We start from the raw sequence: 23,322 nt of genomic DNA on the forward strand, positions 1-23,322 counted from the left end.
ATTACTCGGACTTGAGATAACAATCGAACATTGAAGAATGCCAAGGGCTTCTTTGATCCGTTCCTTCTCCCCGCGTCGCGTAAAACGCGTGCTCGGCGTCACGCGACACGTATGCGTGCGCTGCATGTGGCACACTGGAGCTCTGATGAAGATAAAATAAAAATCATAGAGTATTGTATATATCGTTACGCATCAAGGTGATGATTATTTTTGCTGGCTTCAAGTGTCAAGGTGGCCTAGAAAATTGCTCTAAGTATGCGCGTAAGTATTCCGCTGTCTGCTGTCTGAAGATTAAGCAGTTTTAAATTCTAAAATGAAACATGGAAGTGGGATTTACTCGAAAGGACTCGATAGCCGTTGTATACTAACCCATAGCTCGATTGAATTATAAAATTCCAAGCGTGCAGCGTTTCTGAAGCAGCCTACGCAGCAACGCACAAATTTTCTACGTAAATTCCATGATCGGGATTAAAGAAAATACCAGTCGAGTCATTTCACGGCAGGTATAGAAAGCTTCGTCTCTCAGACACCCCGTTGCAACGACAGAAGCGCATAAAATGTCTTTACAATTCGTCTCTCTGCCACCTTAACGTCGACCCTTTTTCTCTGTCGGCTCGTATCTGTCTATCCACTTATCTCGAACTTTTCACGACAGAGCTTACCGACCTTATCGTGAGCAGCACGTGATTTCGATCTATTTCGCTCCATCTTCTACTTTTCCCTTTGCGCTGAACCGAGCTGAACAATATAACTTTTCGTAGTTTATTGCTGGCGGACTTTTATAACGAGTTAATGGAGCGTTTGCTATTTTTTAGACGAGCGCTTTTCACTTGTAATCAGCATGTGCTCACCAGAAGCAGGAGAACCCCTGACGGGAGAAATTTAGATTTATTGTGGATAGTCTACACTGTAGACTCTACACTCAGGAGTACCAAATACTCACGTCGTTAATAGCTAGCTCATAATGCAAATTAGGAATGATTAGTAACTATTCTCGAAGATAGACGTGCACTGTAGAAGACTCAGGCTGCATGGCAATTTTACTTTGTTTATTAATAAAGATTGATTAGCCAGTTGATTGCCGACGGGACAACGAAAATAAGAGAGTGTTGCTGTCAAGTTCTCAATGTAAATAGATGTACGCCTCAATAATTACTTTGTTTCTACATAATACAGTTATTCTATGGTAATTCCTGAATAATGTAGGAAAAATGAATGGAAGAGCCACAACCGCAACGCATGTAGCTACGCGGGCACGTGTATTTAGTGTTATCCATGGGAGAGTGTACGTTCGGGGGAGTTACGTCGTAAAATCCGTCTGGGAAACGAAAGTTTCGGTAGTCGTAGGTTCGAGCGATCCCGAAGCAGGAAAGTTCGGCTTAACTTTCGCGCTAGACGAATCACCGCCACGTTTGGCTCGGTGTCTGAGCCTAGCCGCGCACACTGATCAACCCCGAAGCGGGTAATTAAACCTGCTCGGTTCCTTACTCTTTGACTTCGAATCCCCACGCGTCGTTTATTATATTAGAAGGGAATCGTAGATTCTCGGGAATGGCACACCTAATTGCACGGCCCCCGCCGTTATTCTACCTTAAAATACTGATGAACTTTCCCGATCTGTGAGGACACTTCGAATAGATATGGCTGCTGAGGAGCAAAAGTCTGAGAGAATGCAGAAACGGGGGAAAGCGGATACTGTAACGTACGCATATATACAAGATGTCATAAATTCACTAGGAGATAGCCCGATATCAGAAACTTCTATTTTATACTTTCAATCGGGTTTGTTATGCACAGTCGTAACATTTCGGATTGCACCAACAGTTACGTCAGTCGCTATATATTGTAAAACGTATCGTAAAATGATTGCACTTGATTAGATACGGCTGTTCGAAAAATTTAGCGCGCATATGTATCGTTATGGATTAAAGGAGGGTTAGTGTTTGAAATTGTTTAAGGGGTTATACCTAGTCAGGCGGCCGAAAAGGGGCGAATATTTGTGAATTTTTTTTTAAGAAGCGGAAGCGTAAATCCCGATTTTTTCGTGCAAAAACCACGCGAAAATAATCAGCATTTCAACTTTAAATTGCAGCCATTTTGTTTTAAATTAATATTTCGGAAAATTCTCTCCGTCAACCTGAGGATACATTAATGTACTAACGAAATCTTTTTTGTTTTTTGATTTTAGATTATCTGTTTCCGAATAGCAGTGCTCACCGCAAAACCAAATTTTTAAAAGTGGACGTCGGTTGTTACTTTATTATAAACATAATTTTTTCCACGAAAAAATTACCAAATGTTTGTTAAATGTTGCTCTTTTAAGCGCAAAAAGTTTTGTAAAAATATACGCTTCCGCTTCTTCAAAAAAAATTCACAAATATTCGCCTCTTTTCGGCCGCCGGACTAGGTATAACCCCTTAAGCGATATCAGCACTCTGAGAATAGATGCATAATTAACACAAAAATACTCTGGTACTATATATAACAAATCTAGGTAAATTTTTCCATCCAATTAACAACTTCCAACAAATTTCCAACCAATCACACACACGCGAAAGTTCAAGGGGCTAGTAAAAAGTTAAATGGACTTCTTAGTTCTTTGTTTCCCGTTCGGGAAAGGTTCTCGTTAAATAAAGAATCCGGTAAAAGTGGATAATTGTTTACTTGACGAGGGACTTGTGGCGTGCTACATTAAGGTCTGGTTTCCAAAAATCTGCTTGTACGGTAAAGTTTTACGACCTAAAAATAATTTGATGATTACCATACATGTTGCCATATAAACAAGGTTAGCAATTTTTAAAGAAAATAAACATTTCTAGTAACATGGGTTTGTTAATCAATGCAAAAACTGTATCCACATTTTCGTCCAGAACATTCTGTAAAATTATCGTATTAATTTACTTTTAATTTGTAAAAATTGAAGTTCACGAAAATTTGATTAGTTTTGTGGGTCGACAAAATCAGGCATAGTATTTCAATTGGGCAGTAGCTTAATAGCTATGCAGCGAATAAAGGATGCGCAGTGAAGTGAATTTAATAATTGCAAAAAGTGTGTCTGTAATAATTACGAACACGCATGTTTCCAGCTGTTTCAGGTTTCAATTCGTCATACGTTTATTAACGAGATACTGTAACTGTTCCCAAACTCAATAACAGCGCCGAAAACATTGCGCACGGCAGAGTATCCCGTGAAACTTTTCTAATTTGCGTTGATGCTTCATAATGAGACACCAGAGCGTTAAATAACAGTTAATTGTACACAGCTTCCGTCAGCTTAATTAGCGAAAACAGTCTCTGTTTAAGGGGATAAGCGATAGCGATAAACTCAGAGCATAATTAAAACGAAATGAGTGCTCTTGGATGATTTCCTTCTTTTCTGCTTTGTCCCTTCCCTCATTATCACATTCGCATTCGCCAAAGAAATCGTGTAATCTACGTTGCGACGCACAAATATAATTGCACACACATTCTTTACAATAAAACAATTTCAAAGTTTTTCACGATTGACACTTCTACGTTCTATTTAGTGAGAACTGAAACGACTAAAAGTGCGCAATAAATTCAAGTAGAAACAATAATCTTATCCTGCGAAAATCCGCGCGAACTCCAATTCAAACGATGCGCGATGGTGATTCGCTGTCAACAAGGGACGACTAGTGTGCCGATAAGGGAGGAGACTCGTCTAGCAGACATTTGACTCAATAGATACTGTTGGACGCTGGAATGTTACTCACCTTGTAAGCGAGTGATATTCCTCGTTACTTTATGGCCGTTAACGAGCTGCTCCCGTAAATGAGTCCTCTCCCCATGACGCTGATAATTGCCGATAACGACTGTGGTCGTCACCAGGACGAGAAACAACTTCGGCCCCCAGGCCAGTCTCATCGACATCGTCCTCCGGTTTTCGCATCCCCCGAAGTTTCTGATGTTCAGCCACGTACTTTTATTTTATCGGGGCCACCAGCGGGAACTACGGCGACACGACACTCTCTTCCCTCTGAAATGCAAACAGCGATGAAAGTCCGCGACGGCCTCGTGTTTCTTACAATTAGAGGACTGAAGGGAAATCTGGACAGAGGAGTTTTCGGTGAGTGTAGCTCGAACCTTGGGGTGGGATTACTTACACGAACAAAATACTTTGCCGAGAAATAGTTGGGAACTCTTCTTTGTGCACTGACGACCTTTGACAATTCATTGTGATGTTAATTAAGTTGTCGCCAGCGGGTCAAGCGGATTTTATAGATGGATGAAAGCAAAGTACAGTTTAAGATTGAGTTTTACAGTTATTTTTGAGTCGCGATCCCCTTTTGTAATATTCAAACAAGCTCCGACATCCCCGCCCCTCCATCCTCATATAATGTAAGGTAAATTTAGTCAGGTAAATAAAGACATTGAAAATAGGCATTTCGGAATATAATTCTAACTTAATAATATGAAGAAAAAAAACTGTGGTGACCTCCCAGAAAACACTTCGCTACCCACAGGTTGGGGATCACTGCGTTACTGCCACCAGGGACACTATTAGTAACCACCGCCCCGAAGTTATAATTTTTCAATATGAAAGTGCATGACTACATACTCGTTAAGCAGGGCTAAAAACCTGCATCTCACTATTTGAGGTACACCACATTGCTGGGAGATCGAACTTAATTGCTAGGAAAGTGACTGAGGAATTGCAAGCGACGAATCTGCCCTTGTAATGTTCTCTGGAGTACTGGAGAATATCCTCACCGATCCCATATCCTGGCGCACTCGATACCACGTATGTCAGTCACGATTGAGACCTCGCAACACATTGAATTGCTTATACTTGAGTCCCTAGTAGGGTCTCACTATGTACTGGGAAGCTAGCTTGGATATTTTAAGACTAGGCTACAAGCCCTGGAGGCCATTCTATTGTAAAGTCCACTTTCAGTTTCAACTAGCCCCTGCAATATTAATCCACCTTTCATCGCGCCAGAGACGATAATGAAAGAGATGAATTAGTACCAGGCTGAATGAAGAAAATGTTCCAAGTAGGAATTAACTTTTTATTTCAAGATATCCTACCGTTCCCTCAATAAACGTAATTTAAGCTCGGGAGAAGGTCAGTTTGCATACTTTGCCGAGAAATAGTTAGAAACTGATGTTTGCGCAATGAGCATCGTTGAATATTCATGTTAACGATGAAGTATTTCTATAACGGAAATTGAATTTTTTTAATTTGTATTCAGTTGCCCGTAATTTATGCATACCCTGCGAAAATACTATTACAACATATTAGCATCTTTGAATTTTGTTACAACGTTTAAGAGGGAAATATTCGGAATTGAAGAAAAAAATATTAAGTTATATAAGTGTTCATTGAATGTGATAACGCTGCAATTTTTGCTGCAGAGGCCATTTCTGTACTGTATTTCTCATTCTATTCGTTGCGTGCTTTGTTCTTTTTGTTCGTATATTCAAGAGAAAATAACGAATTTTTGCGTTGCCAGTGATTTATTCATTTATTTCAAGAATTGTTTCAGAGTTGGGCATTAACTAAATAAAAAATTATTTAAATAATGGATCGAATAAAAGTTACTTTAACTTTACTCGTTTTTCGAGTTTCGAAAATCCGGGTTAACTTTATTCGACACGTGACGGATAATTTTTCCAACTTTTATACGTTAGTCGAATTTTGTATAAATTGCCCATCTCTGCTTTGTAGTACCTATATCCACGTAAAATATAGTACCTACAACGATTGGTTCTCAAGGTAAGTATCTCTGCGTAGTACATTGTACAGTGTATTCGAAAACTAAAGTGGAACGCTGTAATTTTACATATAAAGGGGAAATCAAAATAACAAGCTACAATAGAAACTCTGTTCTGAACAAAACAGGTCACCGGGACGGCGTAGACAGTAGAACTCAAACTCCCAGCAATTTTATGATGTAAATTAGATTTTCTAGCATTTTCCGTAGCAATGCACAAACAGCAGGAGGGATGCAATTATCGACAGAATTGTTAGTAACACAGGGGAGAAAATTATTTGAGAGTCTCATCAAGAATGTAATACTAACTTTGATTGTGAACACAGCTGTGTTTGCCATGCGATTTAGCTTCCATTGTTCGCCGTTACAGTTGAATCTACTACGACCGAGAAACTTGAAATTATCGAAAACGAATACGTAAATAAACTACAGCAAATATTCGCCAATATTTTAATTGGAAGAATACTGCGTCTTTGGGATTTATATTCTCGCGAATGTAAGCACAGATTTGCTGAAGGATTGTAGGTATGTATTTCAATGCAAGTAAATAATAAATTGACTGCTGCAAGGAATAGGAAGAGGAAATCGTTCTACATTCCGTTCTGCGCGGGATTCCTTGAAACTTTACTTCACCAAGTTATTATTATTATTTAACTTATCACGTTTTATTCTTTATCCATTTGACACACCTATTTTACGTGCATTCGTAATCAAGGAACGCATTCCAGGTGTAAGCTGTTTGCTTTTGGAATATTTTTCAAGTATTGATGTGCCGATTTTGGGGTGCAGTAGTTACTAGCTTAAATCTTTTTTCGGTGAAGGGTAGGGAGCTTTTTAAAAAGATTTCTTAGTGAGTACCTCAGGGCTAAGAAGATCATACCCACCAAATTTCGTGGTCATAGGAGCAGTGGTTCCAGAGAAATCGTGACGAGTCAGTGAGTGGGAGTAAATACACGAGTCAATGGTATTTGGATTTTATATATATAGATAGAATACATTTATTCAAGGTATTTATGTTCATATAACGGATTCTTATTCACTAACTTCAAATCTTTTCAGTTTGCCATTTATAGAATAAAGAAATAGGAGAAAGTTATTCCAGATAACGTTGAACTAGTCACTACGGTTCCTGTCGATGTTATTAGGGTCTTTCCACATTTCTTTCATGCCCAAAAATCTTGTGCTGTTCTGTTACGATTCAATGGATCAAGACTACTTAGTCTGGTGCGCCTCCGGTGTCCTTCAAGAGGTACGTAAAAATCCTTGAAGTACGTAAGAATCCTATGTTAATACATAACTGTGAATAGCGTCCTTTACGCAAGTAGAAAAGAAAGGTGAAAGTCCTATTTGTGTCTACACAGTACGCCTAAAGATAAATTTATATCATCCGTATCCGACACGAAACGGTTCCGTATCGACTCCGTTCCAACCCCAATATGTATATAAAGAATATGCGACCTGGTGGAAAAGAAAATTTTAAAGCCAGAAATTTTCGAAGAAAATTATTTCGCTCAATTTCGACAATTTTTCGCGTGCACGCAACAACGGTCGATGTTTCGTTTAGAAACCCGTGATAATCGAAAGCTGAAAAGAGGCGGGGGTGAAAAAGAAGGGGAGAAAGAAAGCCATTCTAACGGACATGTGATCAAAGTGCGAATGCGCGCCACTGCATGCACCCCGCAGAGATAGCGGGTATCTAGCTGTGCTCCAAACAGAATATTCGGCAACCCGACCAAGAATGATCTATTCAAGCAACCAGGGCGTATCTCTTTCATAGCAGTATTCAAGTATCCCGAAAAATTGCTGAAACTCTGTAGAACTCGGGTGAAAACCGAGGCGATGCTCGCTGGGTAACAATGAAATAGTCATTTTCTTCTTCAACTCGACACAATGCGATTTCTTTGAAAAAAAATGAATAGTAAATATAAATAGAATTAATTTTGTACTTATTAAGGTCCAATCCCCGCGCGCGATTTTTGTACTAGTATCTTCCATTTGAAATCTCGAAATCGAGAACCTTAATGCTAACTTTCGACTCCATATTTTCTGCAAAGCATTAAAAGTATTGTTCGAATGGCTCCGAAGGTTTACTTTGAAAGCAAAATCAAGCTCGTAGTTCGCTTTGTACTTCGCCTCAACAAGCATTCGCTCACGCGACAGTCGAGTCTCTGTACTAGCAATGGATTGACGAGATTTTTCTTGCGAACTTAAGTTTGAAATACACTCCTTTTAGATTATTTTTAATCATACGTGACGTATCAGTTAATGAAATTAGGAAGCGATTCAAATTATGGATAATTAAAAATTGCCCGAATGTGATCGTGTTTGGAATCAATTTCATCGGAAAGGCCTGGCCTAAGATTGAATATGTAACATAGAAGTTCAAGTTTCTTATCAGTAGCGACCGCTTGGAAATGCATGACCCACATAGAGATAAAAAAATTCAATGCGACCCTATCTGATTCCGAAGTTAAGAATTATATCATTCTTTTCGACTTGACGAAACATTTCCAATGATTTATAGTTTACATAAATCGTGGCACGTTTACAAGTCACGAATCACTCAAAAGACTTAACATTGTACAATACTTTCTTGCCACTGCCTGCGAAAGACTGAAACCCTGGCCGATGTAATTCTGCGTTTAAAATGTAAAACGCGCAGTGAAGAGCCGATCTCGTTGCGGTTGTTCCCCACGGAGCGTCCGCGTGCATGTTTGCCCGAGTGGAAGCGCGGAACAATTACACAGTCGGGGTGGAAGACGGGATTACAAGCCGAAACGGAACGGAAACGTGACATGCAGTTAGAAACAGAAAGATGGTAAGAGGCATTATAAAATGATAGGAGAGAAAAGAAAGTGAGAGAGGAGAAAGGAGCGTAGACAAACAAGTTGATGCAAAACAGGAAAGTATGATACAGAGGGACTGGTCCAACTGCAGAGGTTAGGAGAAAAACTGCAGAGAGGGCACAGAAGCAGAAAGAATGACAATAGGATGGTATCAAAAGAGAAATAAGTAAGAGAAATTTATACAAAAGTGTAAAGTTCAGGGTATGAATAAATAAGTAAGATTTTAAACAGACCCACGTATATCATAAGAAAATCAAAATAGAAGATGTAGAAAATAGCAGCGGGAAGTAAACGATTAGATGCACAGAGTGATCTGTAAAAAGGGTCGAATAATTTAGAAAAGAACATAAACTTGTCAGCATAAAATTGAAAATTTAAATTTTAAGTCAGCATAAATTTGAAAATTAATCCTGAGGGAAATATAGGTACTTTATTTTATTTATCAAAGTCGATTCTGCGCAATTAATTATAACTCTTATGTGACCCATCTTACTATTGTCAGCTAACAACGGTAGCGTGGAAATGAAAGGCATGTTCGATATAAACCGGGAATTTGTAAAAATATATATAGTGCCCTCCCATGAAAATCTAACCCAGACCAACTTTGTAAGAAACTAAAATAAAAGTACGACTTGAAGGAAACTACTGTCTTTGCCTCGTCCAATCCCCATCACGATTAACTTGCAGACCTATGTTGACTATACGGTGTTTCCTTATTTTAATGAATACTATCTACAGTAAGTACGTGCATCTAAATTCGTCGACGTTCTTTTACAAATCAGCTTGCAGAAGTATCGAAGCACGCAGAATTACGGAGTCAAAGGTAGGTAATGAGTGCCACGAGTGGGGCGAAATGAAACACGGGAAAGAAATAGAGTAATCAGTGGAATAAACAAAAGGCGAGAAAGTTAGAAAAGGAGGAATAGGAAGAATGGCACGAGATCGGAGGTTTACAGGATGGAATTAAGGTACAAGATCGCCTCGATAAACGAACTTTCCCAGTTTCCGTGGGATTCAGCCGCAGCCGCTGACGCTTGTAAAGCGGAAACCGCGATTTTCTTGCAGGAACAACCCAGCGCCCTGGCGTTTTCATTCTAAAATATGCGCACGGCTGGCTAGCGTCGTTAGGTAGCCGGACTATTGTGCCGGTATAATAAAGTAAACGCATTTGCAATGCAGACTTTACCGTCCTTACATGAACGAGCGATGTATCATTTGAATACGCGGCGGACCTCCCTCAGGCACGCGTAGAACTGTCAATTTTGACATCGTTTTTTTTTTATATCAATGTGAGTCAGTACACGCGGCTCTCGATCATTTCGTGCTAAAAGTAATTTCCAAGTCTTGCTATATTCCCGAAGAATCGCTCACGAGGGAATCTTTGCTACGTCGAGCTAACTTAGCTTCTGAAAAAATCATAGCACAGCTTTGCTTAGCTTTTGGTGGAAACACTGCCGCATATATGTATTGAAGCGAATATTTTTAAACGTAACATAACATAACTTAGCACGGATTTATTCAACCTTTTCTGTATACATATATTGACTTGCCATTCCGAAAAGAATCGTCGTTTAGACACTTTTCGTTTTTAAATTAAAGTGTATTAAAGCGACTCGATAGAAATACACGAACATTGGTAGGAGCTAACAGAGTTTTTTTCTCCAGAATGTTAAATAATTCGACTAGTATCGAAGTGACATTTTACTTTTATACGGCGAATTTTGTGAAAGCTGCTGCAGTAACCTAATATTTTACGCCGACATCCCCGGCTCATTGGGTTAGGTCGTTGTTCAAAACTTCTTTAAACTATCGAAAGTGTCAAAAGACCTTTTAGGCGAACAGTGCTGAAACGGGCGTTATCGATGAACTCTGCCAGCGTTTATATACTCCTGAATAAATTGTAAAAGCATTTCATTCGCTAAATTGGATTGATTGTGTCTGGAACACAATCCGGCGAGTGAGCAATCGATGGCAGGTAAACCACGCGAACATTTATTGCAAAAGTTCATCTTGAACAAATCGGCACCGTTACGAATTGGTTCGCAAGTTCAGAACCAGTCACGTTTAATCCGGGACCGTAGAAGATACCTCTTTAATTTAAATTTTAAAAATTAAAAGGGGAAGCGAAGGGGACTTCCAAGCGTAAAGAGTCCTAAAATTCGCGAAGTAAAAAGATCTCCACCCGCAAAAATTGAAAATCATACAACGGAATGAAATCTGGAGTAGGAAAATCCTTAGTTTCAAATAGCGATGAACGTTAAAGCATGAATGCCATTCATCCACAGGGGCAAATACTTATTTTTTTCCGTTACTAGAAATCCTTTAATACCCCGTGCGTAATGGCAACGAGTAAGTCACAAAGCTGTATCTCTCTGAATTATTAAGAACCAGGACGCGGAACAAATAAACTCGTGGCAGCCGTAACGAGATTCGCGAACATTATCTTCGAGCAGCGCAATAAATTCCTTCCTCGGTGCACCCCCCGACGAAAACGCATGTAAATGCGGCAGAATAACATATGCGGGGCCACAGAGGTGTTAGGTAGCGAGGTGATAGGGGGCAATACTTGAGACGTCAAAAGATTTTAGTCGGAGTAACGGTATGGTCTTTCGGATCCCAGGACATTGCGGCTACGTGCCCTGGAAATCTCGTTTCATCGCGATATTTATGACGAGCCTTGCTCTGTGGCGTCGCAGTGCAACGGGAAATGGAATCTTCTACGGCCTTGAAACTGCGAACGGAATTGTTATACGCGGTGTTACGAGTCAGGGGTAAGTAAATGCCAATATAAGTAGGAGAAAGTGTAATTATGGGAAATATCATTTTTTATCGGATTTCCATCAAACTTATACCAAACGATGTAGATTTTTTTTTAAGTATATTACACGTCATAACTCAACAATTATCAAAAATGGAGCTGCACCCCTTTTGCTGCAACGACCTCAATTGGTTGCTAAAAAAAAAATGTAAAAATCCATGTAAAACTTTATATCTTTCTATCTGAAAGTTTCTTTGAGCTCAATTAAACAAAAAAAGAGATGTCACGATAGTGGGACCACTGTGTACAGTGAAGATGAATACACACGTGTTCATCAAATGTTTACGAAAATAATATTTAACCTCAATGCTCCAGTTTGGCAGAAAAGTTGCTGCAGGATCACCGCATATTAATTTTCTTCCCTATTTATAAAAGTAATTGAAAATGAAAGTAATGCTTGGATATATTGATGAAGTACTACCGACTTACTTTCTACTCTCGCAATATTAAAGACTTTTTGTTTGGAGTTGAGTTAAGGTTTATTGTAACGCTCCAGCATCTACGAGGTTAAAGCAGTAGACTCGCTTTCGAGTGCGCCTTGAAAACGGTAACAGCGGCTGCATTAATGGTAAGTTACAGCAGGGAGGTAATCGAATGTCTCCATTCTCGTTGCATAGACCCATTAAAGACGCTATTATGGCGACGTTTACAAGGACCAAGCAACCTGGACTTTATAGGGATGTGTCTCGCAGAACTACTACGTCAGGACAATTAACAATGGGTAGATCGGGACAAAGGCCCAGAATTACAATGATAGGAGATAGGATGAAACAAGACGAACATTACTCGTCAGAATCCCGTACACAAAGTTGCATTTGTATGAAACCAGTTAGTGGAAATCAAAGGGAAGAATAATTCTGATAAGTATTCGAGGATGATTAAAAAGCTATTCTTTGTAATCGTTAGACTAGAAATTATTAGTGTTAATAATATTGTAAATTACTTGCATCTTTTTCCTTGAAAATGAATGAATTCAAACTGTTTTTACAGCCTTCTGGCAAGGGGACTAAGTTAAACCGCTCCGCACTTATCCCAGAACCTTTGCGAAATCGAAATCAATATATTCATCAGTAATATCTATTTGTTAATAGCCAGGTGCCCACCTCCGATTGCTTTGGTTTTCAGACATGCTTTAAAGAACCGAAAAATAACAAATACATGTATTTTTTTTTATTTTGGCCCGTTTGCATATTTAGGGATTGAAACCACCCCTCAAAATTGAATGACATCGTCATACTAATTCCAAATCTATAAAACATCAGCACCACGAGACATTTCACACTCAAATCCTGTTATTTGCTAAATAGGAGGGATTTCCAGCAAACACACATTCGCTTGTTAATCACGCATTTTTTCTCATTGAGAAAATAGTCGCCGTGAAGCAATCGAAATCGGAAGATAAAGAGTGTCAGCGGGAATATCCCTCCGCTATTTACAGAGTAAACCTGAGGAGGGTGTTGAAATTCAAACTTACCTGCACACAATGGAGGATTTTAAAACCAGGCCGAAAGGAGGATTTATGTACGTCGAGGACTTAGGGGGTTCACCGGGCGCGAGGTTCGCTCGTAAAAATTAACGTGATTCGCGAATCTAACAAGAGTTTTTTCTTGCAATTAGTCGCGTTCTTTCCGGGCATCGTTAAACCACAGCAATGGCGAGGATGCGAACTGGTCGTTACACAAAAGGGGATCGATCGACAGAGATGTCTCCGGGCTGAAACTCTCTCTCGAGATCTGACAGTAGTCTCTCCCGTCTCTTTCTTCGTTAATGGATGCTCGTTGAACGAAGCTTACTGAAGAGTTGGTAGGGGGCACGTACACGAAAAATGATTTTTCCTCCCTGTTCAATATTTGGGTTATTCCTACTCATCAACTGCAACATCATGTTTTGGAAGTTTGTGAAACCAATATTGAAACAGTGAGATATTTAGGTACGGCTGGGAAGACATCGAGAGTTGAGAAGAAATGTAGTAACCTCGTCTTACCAAAGTGGCGCTTCTAATTGGCCCAGTTGATCTGACTTCTCGTTCCTTTTCGTTCATTATAACGCTAAGTAACTTTTACATTGTTATCTTACATTCGCTACGTGAGTACACAGTGAGTTCGTAGCGGTTCCGGAAAGTCAACATGAAAGTATATCCCCACTGATATTCGCAAAGTGTATTAAACAAACATTGCATGTATTGAAAATTTTTAAAACATTTTCTATGTAATAAAGAACTCCGGACAGGCCAGCGAATTGCCTCTTTCACGTTCAAAATATTTTATCCCGCGGCCAGGCTGCAGCGACACGAAACGTCGTCTCCAGGAATACAAATTGTTGCGGGGGCGTAATTTTAATTCCGAACGAAGTATTTGCAATTTATTCCACGTGTGCTTAATTATTCAACTCCATTACAGTGTTTCTGGTTTTCAAATTTCCATGTTACGCGTTCGTTTGGCGCGGCCGGCTAACTCAATAAAGACAGACAAACATTTGTGGAAAAATATTTGTTAGAACGAACGAGATTGGACTCCTTCAGCGTGCACGCTAATTTACAATTAATACATCACTACATCACGGAAAAACCTCACCGGAATTGGGGTTGTATCAACGAGCCATCGAATAGTTTTAGAATCAGTAGCTAACAGGCTGCGTATTATTTAGTTGCAAAAGTAATCATGCTTTTTAGTTAGTAATGGCGGAGCAATTCAGTTCATGTACCCAGGATGTTATTAATTTTCTCAAGTGTCACTCAGAAGATACAGGAGCAACCAGAATTAATCAGTGTACACGCTTGTTATCATAAAATCACTTGTTGTTGCTCATTTCTTGCTACCGTAAACTAAACACAGCGAAGAATAAGTCTGGCCTCATCAATTCTTTTGGATGGTACTCCGAGAAATTTAAATGGCACTCGTGTACGGGATAAAGCCAATAATGATCAAGCAAAATGGCATCATAGCCGTAACAGTATGTATGTAGTACCTAATTTTCGCTTAATATAGAAATAGTCCGAATTCTTTAGCATTTGAAGCAAGGCACTGGTATTTATAAAGCAATTATTTTTCCTGCTTCTAATTTTTTTTATAAGTTAAATCGTGTATTCAGTTTTAAGCAGGCTCACACCACCTATTCGAATGTTTATATAATAAAGAGTATGAAAATCACTATTTAGGGGGAAGTACACCGTTTTAGACTGTCGACGACTAAACAGTGCACAATTGCGTTCACATGCATGTGTGCAAAGTAATGTAAACTCTTTTCAAAACGGAAGCACCATTAGTCAAACGTCCATTTCTAACGAAACTCTTCAGAATTCGGCAAACAAGTGGAGTTGCTGCGAGTTCCGTTTACTGTTCGACATAGTGGGGCTTCTTGTAACATAAATACTGAAAAATTTAGAATGCAGCCTTTTTGCGATATCTGTCTCTTTCATTTATTCAATCATAATAATTCAGACAACAATTTCACTATTTTTTCTATTTTCCAACTTATTCCCAAACTGCATATTCATAAGGATATTTACATTGCAGTATATTGTGCAAAGTTGTTTGAATTTTCCTCGTTTTGATTATAGGCACCACCATTGTTACAAAAGAATACGTTTGTGTCCCCTAAACGACGCTGTTCAAATAATCAAGCGTTCAGTTAAACGCTGTTCGGATAACCGAGTTTCTCCCGTATTTACACGAACAGTTGAGTGGGCTAGCATCGACTAGTATTTGTTACTGATAACTCGTATTAAAATACAATTGCCACAGCTGATTAATTTAGAATATTCAGGGGATGATGAATAATTCGCATCGTCCTTGTTTATTCTATTTACCTATCATTTAACGTGTCGGAGTACAGTGAATGGTCTGTCAACCGAAACGTCGATTATGCATGTATTAATTACCCAACTGAACGAATTGTGAAAACGCGCGCTCTATCTTCTGCCAACTTCTACCGCGAGGAAACACTTCTCAGCTGTCAAATTGTTTAGACTGGCGTAACAAAATCTTCACGCACACAACAGTTCCTTGAAGATTTTCCTCCGACAAGCTCATTGTCGGAGTTTATCTCGTGCCGCGGGTCCCAGTTTCGCGCGGCCGAGTTATCGCGCGCCTTCGAACTTAATTAGATGGAGGAGCGTTTGAAAGGAACTTAAGCGTAAATTGTAAACGTGCGGAACGTGCAAACAAGCGAGGCAGTGGAATAAAAGGCACTAAAGCGGGAGGAAAATTTTTACAGAAATCTCTCGTTGTGGCCAATCGTTCTACGCTTCAGCCGGGCCTTTGTTCGAGTTTAACTTATCAGGGGTTACTTTAAAAGGTCGGCCCGATCACTCCCTGTGTCATTTAAGGGAAGACGAAGTGCACGCGGCCCGTATTCCCAGAAACTGGCTTTCCGAAGCTGGCCACCGCAACCTCGCACCCAACAGTCGCCAACGCTGGCACGTACCACTTCGTAATCCAGCGAATTTATAGTAGGGATCACCCGGCCACACACGGGATACTATGTGCGAGCCATTTTTACCTTGTAGAAAAGGAAAAAGTGGCAACTGTCTCGATCACCCTCGACCTGCCTCTTTACTGGGATTACACCACCTTCTAGCTGACTGACAATCATACTTCAGTATTACGGTTTGGGACCTCAGCCACACGTTGCTTTAGAGAAAACGATCTAGTCTAGTTTCGGATTAATAATGACTATTTGTGCAATGAAAAATCGAATATATGGTGATGAAATCTGAAAGAACAGCTTTTGGCAGGGAGACTTGTTTTCGAGAAAATTGACTCTGAGGATTCTTAGAGAAGAAAGGACTCTGAAATCCATATAATTTCTACAAAAATTGAATCTCTTCCATATCTAATAAAATGACAAGGGTATTTATGAACTTCATTAAAACGAGCAACGTTGCTTCGAAATTGTAGACGTTAGAACACTCTGCGCCATGTTTTTAATTTAGAATATTGACGTGATGCTTTAAACTTTAAAGGTTAAACAGTGTTCATAACGAGTAAGGAGTAACTTCAAGTCTTGCACAATAAAGAGTCAGAGTACTAATAACTGGAAACTTTTTATGTTAGTAAGAGAAACATAAGATTCTCTAGACAGGAGAAAGTCGAAGAGTGTTTCTTTAATCACATATTTTTGTCAACTATTATTTCCATGTAAATTTTCGTCCTTAAACTCCTTAGTTTCCCAGTCATTTTCAAATTGCTTCGAAAATCTGTTTTATCCTTGCCTGTCTCTGAAGGTAATTTATCCGAAAAGTTATAAGGGAATCGTAAATAGCATCACGCCATGCGTACGCGAAAAATAAGTTTCCCTTTGCTTCTCGTCCCAGACATTTTTCATCTGTACCTCCACTGTTCCATTGAGAAAAAATGTCTCTATTACTCGTAATACCGGCTTTCGGTATACCTCCATTTTTCTTTAATATATCTGGGTTCTCGAAGAATTTCCCTCGGATTTCCTCCACTTGTTACACTACTTCTCTTTTCCGTCGTGGGACTAAGTAGTAATAGTATTATTATTTTTCCTTTTTCAGCTTTTTAGTAATATTCCAAATAATGTTATTAAAACTTTATTCATCAGAGGAGTGCAACAGAAGCAACACAAAAGATGTAGGATGAAGAATCTTTTTTATGCTTTAAGTAAACTACCAATGGCACCTACGTACAGCAAACGGGAAAAGTGGACGTTCGCTATATAAAATAATCATCTGTTTCGTATATAATTTACATACCGCGGCGTATCGTCAAAGTTCGTGTACTGTTCCCGGCCTTAAACAACGTAACTTGGTGGATCTGATCGCGTCAACTCGGTAACAGAAACTTGTAGCTAAGCGCATTAATGTAAATTACTTGGAAGATTCCACTGTTATCCAACATACCTACCCTAGAATTAATATTTCCAAATTATTTACCGATCCATTTCGTTCTGAATATTCAATAATTTTTGCAGATAAACCAGTAACTTACTGTAGACACGAAATACATGTAATATTTATTTTCCCTAGTTCTAGATTTCCCCAGTTCAATCATTTCATTCAAGTATAAATTGTTATATTTACATTTATTTGAAAAATTATCTTCCCAGTGTTCGAACCAAAGTGGTCATAAAATCCTAGATTTGCGAACTTTTTTTAACCTAGAATAATCAGAATTTCTGTAATTCATAAGTGACTGTGTTTCGTTTTCGAGCTGCGCATATTTTGATCCTCGCTAATTTCAAAGAGAAACAACTGAATTCAAGATACACGCCGTGCAATGGGAGCGCATTATCCTGCTTTCACGCCTCGCCCCACGAGGCGATCTAATTTTGGTTCATTAAACACTGCTGAAGGGCTCGCTAATTTAGGCCCCTCGATTACCGCGAACAGTATTCTAATTAACCAACATTCTCTTTCATTCCCATTGGCAAACGGGGAGCTGGTAGGGTTGCAGTTGACAACTGCGACCAGAACCACAACCCCTCCGTGTGTTATCTTTTCAAGCCCGAATAGCTATTTAACGTTTGTTGTTTTCAATTAGACCGTTTGCATGTCACGTAACTCGCCTCCCACCTCCCAAGCATGTTCCCTCTGTCCCATTTGCCGGTAGATTTTACAGGCAATATGTCGGTACCACTATAATTAATGAGCCTGAACGAAATCAGCTAACCGCATTGAATTTCACGACAGTGTGATCTTCAATCCCTGCATGCCCTATAATCATACGTCCATTAGCGGAAGCAGCTTTATTCGAATCACGTTTCATACGAAGATGAGTTATCAATTAGCATTTGTTTCGCAGAGTGGAATCGGAGCTGAAAATTTATGGAAAAGACGCGGGAAGACTTAGAAACCATCGCGATTCCAGGAGTGGCCACTAGAATATTAAACGTCTATTTAAATGTAAAGAAGACCGCGTTAAGATAGATATATTTGGTTAACAAGTTTCAAGCTAAGATAAAATGGATGGTTGTAATACTCTTTGTGATAGAGGAGTGTAGTTATGTCGGTTATACTACAATATTTGTTATCATATAGACGGAAAAGTTGACTGTTATAATTTCGGCTGTGTTTCCATAACAGATTTTTTTCTGGATTGCATTAATTTTTTACAAGATAGAATTTTAAACATTTTACAAACTATTTCGTTCCTAACAGTCATACCTTACATTAGTGTCTTCATATGCAGAAAACAGTAGTTCCATGTAAAACAAAATATGCAAATGAAGATCGAACTCGCACTGTTATACCACATAAAAAAATTATTATGAATATCTTCCCTCCCTCAGTTTCTCGTATTTTCGCGTAGGAACGCCTAAAAACTTGTCTCGGTATCTCGAAACACTCTGTATATTACAATTCTAACAGCAGATCCTTTGTAAAAGTTATTGTAGTAGAACTGTATCTGCATAATCAGACACTTAATATTTTACTTTTACAGTATTCTTATTCACCAAAATACCTCCCGAAACAATTCTTCTATGTAGTCTCCTGCATTTCTCCATGCGGGCCTCCTGAAAACGTTGGGATTATGTATGAAAAAATAATTAATTATTTTAAATACGTGTAACTTGTAAAGTGTAAATCGTGTAAATTTTAAGTAACGTAAACTAAAGGGAGAAGCCTTGGAAAATAGCCGAATAATTTAAAGAATTAAAGCAGAATTCAAAAAAGTAGATGTACACATTTGCCTTCAATTTTATGCTGTGTACATTCAGAGTACGAATACAGATGTACTATGAATAAGTTATTTAGTAGCATTTTATTTACGTTGCGTTACGTACTTGATAGCATTGGGCAGTGAATCTTTTATGGACTTAACCCTGTCTACTAATCAGTTACTAGAGCAATCTGATAGAAAAAGCCACAATGGAAGTAAATGAAGAACTTGGACAAGCTGTACCTACATATAACGTTCTGCTGTGTTATAAATTGCAGTTCTTGAAAGAAATATTACACTCTTCTCCTTTATTTTGCCTTGCACGCAAAGAGGAACACAGAACTCGTTTCACATGGCCTAAGGCGTGTTATTTTTTCGCACCCTTATGCTACCATCAGGCCTAAACTTTCACAACAACATTTTTTGCGACGAAATCACGTCGCATTTGCTAGCAGAACCACAACAGCAACATTTACACATGTACCAGTATTCACATACGTAATTTGATACGTATTCAAAGTTCTTTCTGAATTTAAGAGCTATTCTATGATGTTAAAGTTGAATTTCTTCAGTTCATAAGATCGATCTTTGAGAAGTTAGAAATTCAGTGAAGTTCGAATAATTCAACTAGGAAGATCAAGCATTGCAAGTTTTACTAGGTCCAAAGTTCAAAGGTTCGGCCACGAGAATCCAAAATGCAATTTATCGAAGAAAAATGGTACCTACCTTCTCTCCAAGATATTCTTGAACAATGGAAACTATCCTGCTGTGTGAGTGATAAGTACGCAACGCAAGTTGATAGTTCTTGCTTGAAGTATCGTAGGTTCAGAATACATCAGTTGCCGTGGAAAAATGGGATGAAATCTTGAGGGCTTTCGTACACAAGTCACCTTTTTGGAATGCCACGAGTATTACATAGACATTCTTCGAGTATTACACATATGCTCTATTTCTTTCTATCTTTTTTAAACAAACAGTACCTCTGCAAAGTGAATGTGCGTCGAAAGATTTGAAAACTTCTCACAAGGAGAGTGCTCGAGATTTTAGCCACCAATCTGACTCAGACTTTGTATATCGTTAGTGCAGATTCTATACAACAATACATTAAGAGATGTATTAAATTAGATTTTCACAAGAGAATCAAGTTCAAAGTTCCACCTCTTCCAAAGCCACGATATGCGAAGATCGCGTGCTCGATTATAACCCGAAATACATACCAAAAGTTTGAATCAACTTTAGTCTACTTTGTCTTCTAGGTGTTAATAATTTTTTATTTTCCGGAGTGGTTGATTAAGCCGATATCATTTTTACAAAAGAAATTACGAATATTGTTCCCTGTGCGGTTAGTACCTATATCATTCATGGTGTGCTCTGACTGTGTGCGAAATTTGTGTCAAATCTGCAACTGGGCCAGTCCCATTACGGAATGCAGAATTCCTTACTCATAAAAAACTGTTCTGAACAAGCTTAGAATATAAAAAATACAGCAGAGAAGTCGTACCCATGTGTAAACCAAATCCATACTGCAAACCTTAACACCACAGCGATTCTATCAAACCTACTAGATAACTGCAGAATGCATCGATCTAACCTCTGCGTCTAGCACAGCCCAAGAAATAAATTGTTCACATCTTTGATTTCCCCCACGTAATAAAAGATGCACTAAATCTCTTCTCGCGCGAGGTCCACTGCAGGAAAGTTTTAACCATCGAGTTCCAAGTTCTGGAAGCAATATTGTTTCTGTACAAGGGCCTGGAAAATTTAAATATACTTTCCAATGATTAAAACGAATCATTTTAACGTTTTATTTGCGTAACTGTATTACCTATGTCGACTAATACTTTGTGAAATTAATAATCCACGTTTATTTGTGAGAGTATACTTCTAGTAGTCAGATTATTAGCACAAAAATAAAAGAAATAAACAGATTATCAAAAACGCTTGACTTGATAACGAGAGATCATGCAAAACCAAGTATGCTAAGCTTGTGATTTGTTTTTAGATGAAGAATTGCACCTTTTTCAGTTGTACTAGGATTACTGGAACAACCTGTATAATCCACGTTTCTCAATGAAATTTTTCACGAATCGATCGTTACTAATCGATAATATTTTGATATCAGCTTCTTGTCGCAAACGAAAAATTATCCACGTTAGATGAGAGGTGATCCACATATAATATCCCTACGTATCATTATTTTTAAATATCATCGATGGACTTTAATGTTAAGTTAACAAATAAAGATGTACCGGCTGTTAGAGCTGGTATATCGGCCGACAGACTTTCTATGGATTGTGAAAAATGGCTACGGGAATATCGGATGGATGTAAAAAAAAAAATAAAAGAAAAAAGGTGGAGTGCTTTTCGCGATATATTTCCAATTTCCGAAGGAATACGTTGAATTTTAACGCAATTTCACAGCTTTAAAGGTACGTTTCGCTAGCCTTTCTGTTCCCCCAGGTATATTATTAACTTCTAAGTTTCTAGCACAGAGTTTTCGATACGGCACACAATCTTTCAACGACAAAAGCAAATTAGAAATTACACACTCCAACGAAAATGACCTATCGGCCGTCTACAAAGTATAAACCATGTTTGATACGAGTATATATAGTGAAAGAAAGTAATAGCGAACACTTTGCCTCGCAAAGTTAAAATCTTCACGTTCAAAGCATGCGCGACAAATTCGCAGTATGCGCTCGGCGAGAATAAAATATGCAAGTAATAACAATAGAATTAGATACAGAGTGGGTGAGGATGTGTGCTACAACTGGGCACAGGGTGGTTACTTGTGCTAAACTAAATCGAAAATGTGGAATAAAATATTTCGCTACGAGCTTTCGTTTTCGAGGAAATCGACTTTCAAAATTCGTCGAGCGTGCGATCAAAAGTCCCCCGAATTTATCGGTGAAAATGTTAGAATTGCGAATGTAACGAATCCTCGTGCGGAAATAAGTGGAAATTGTGGAACGAGTTTTTCTTCAAATGAGGCTTTGTTGTCGGGAATATACAGGTTAATAATTCGTTGAATACACGCGCAATTGACTAATCATCGATTCGATAACAAAGTCCAATTTAAGGAGAGTTATTCTACAAGTGCGACTTCTTTGTGCAGAGAATCCATTTCATTCGCAGTTGTGCCATATTTACCGATAAATTCTGCCGATTTTTCGTCAGGTGCGCGCGTCCCAGGCGAATTAAAATCCTACTCGATTTTCCCAAAAATGGTGGCGCGTGTAAAAAAAAATTATTATACCTTTTCGATTTATTTTTGCACAAGGAATCGCTCGGCCGTATTAAGTGCCCTAAGTCCAGCCCGAATAATTAGCTTAACTAAAGAAACTGGTCAAGTAAAAAATAAATGTTTGTTCATTTCACCCCAAATCGATCACTTTCGAGAATCGCTGTCAGGGATTTTGATGAAACTCGAATATTATGCAGTTTACACGAAATTAGGGGCAGTTTCAATCATCATTTTGCCAACTTCCAGTTTATTTAAAAAATAAATAATTTGCAATTATTATCCACTCTCGCGGAACTAGATTCTATAAATGAATATTTATCTTCGAAAATGTTAGTCGCACGAAGTTCATTCTTCTTTTTATTGTAATCGTACTCCTCTATATTAATTATTTTATTACCAAACGATTGCACCTGCAAATGCCACTTTCAGGTCACATCTTTGAAATAATCCGATCGAATTCTTTGAAGCCTTCTCTAAAAAGTGAAACTCTCTTTAGAATGATCAACTGTGAAATCGTCTTGGCGACAATATTCGATAACGTTATCAAATATTACAATTTTCTTGAACGATTTCGCCCCGGTCCCTTCTACTGTAAAACTGGCGTATTGCTGGCCGAAATCGGTGCTCTGGCATTTAATGCATCCATCGATAAGGTCTGGGTTATGTATGTATCTAACGATTAAATTTCGTATCCAGATCGATTACCGCTATATTCGATCTTCGATTCCGGGGTATGTCAAAGGAAGTCGTCGGCATAGATTGTGCCAGTGACGTTGACACGTTTGTCAAGCGCGACTCTATTCCTAGTGGCGTACAGCTTCGATGGAAATTGAACGGACGGCTTACGAGCTCCGCTCGATGTACTGAGTCGCTTACAAGCGAAACTGGAATAAGATGGATCACTGATCATGCAAACTATTGTTCGACACGGCGTACAGAATCGATTATCGAAATAACGCGCGTTCACTGTCCCCTGGCATATGTAATTACCTTTCAGTTAATTAAGACTTTACAACACAGTCGCGTTGTTACGAAAGAGGTCGACGGTATTAATTGA

General features: G+C 38.7%; 1 protein-coding gene across 2 annotated transcripts in view; it reads right to left on the reverse strand.

Annotated features, from left to right (window-relative positions):
• LOC143369948 (zwei Ig domain protein zig-8) overlaps positions 1-23,322 on the reverse strand; it is a 70,363-nt gene that overhangs the window by 38,941 nt on the left and 8,100 nt on the right. For both annotated transcript variants that reach the window (XM_076814460.1, XM_076814459.1), the window contains exon 2: positions 3,735-3,997. In XM_076814460.1, the coding sequence (XP_076670575.1) occupies positions 3,735-3,891 (157 nt within the window). In that variant the 5' untranslated portion in view covers positions 3,892-3,997. The remainder of the gene's footprint in view (positions 1-3,734; positions 3,998-23,322) is intronic.

The sequence above is a fragment of the Andrena cerasifolii genome, chromosome 6 (genome assembly GCF_050908995.1).
Source record: "Andrena cerasifolii isolate SP2316 chromosome 6, iyAndCera1_principal, whole genome shotgun sequence".
NCBI lineage: Eukaryota > Metazoa > Arthropoda > Insecta > Hymenoptera > Andrenidae > Andrena > Andrena cerasifolii.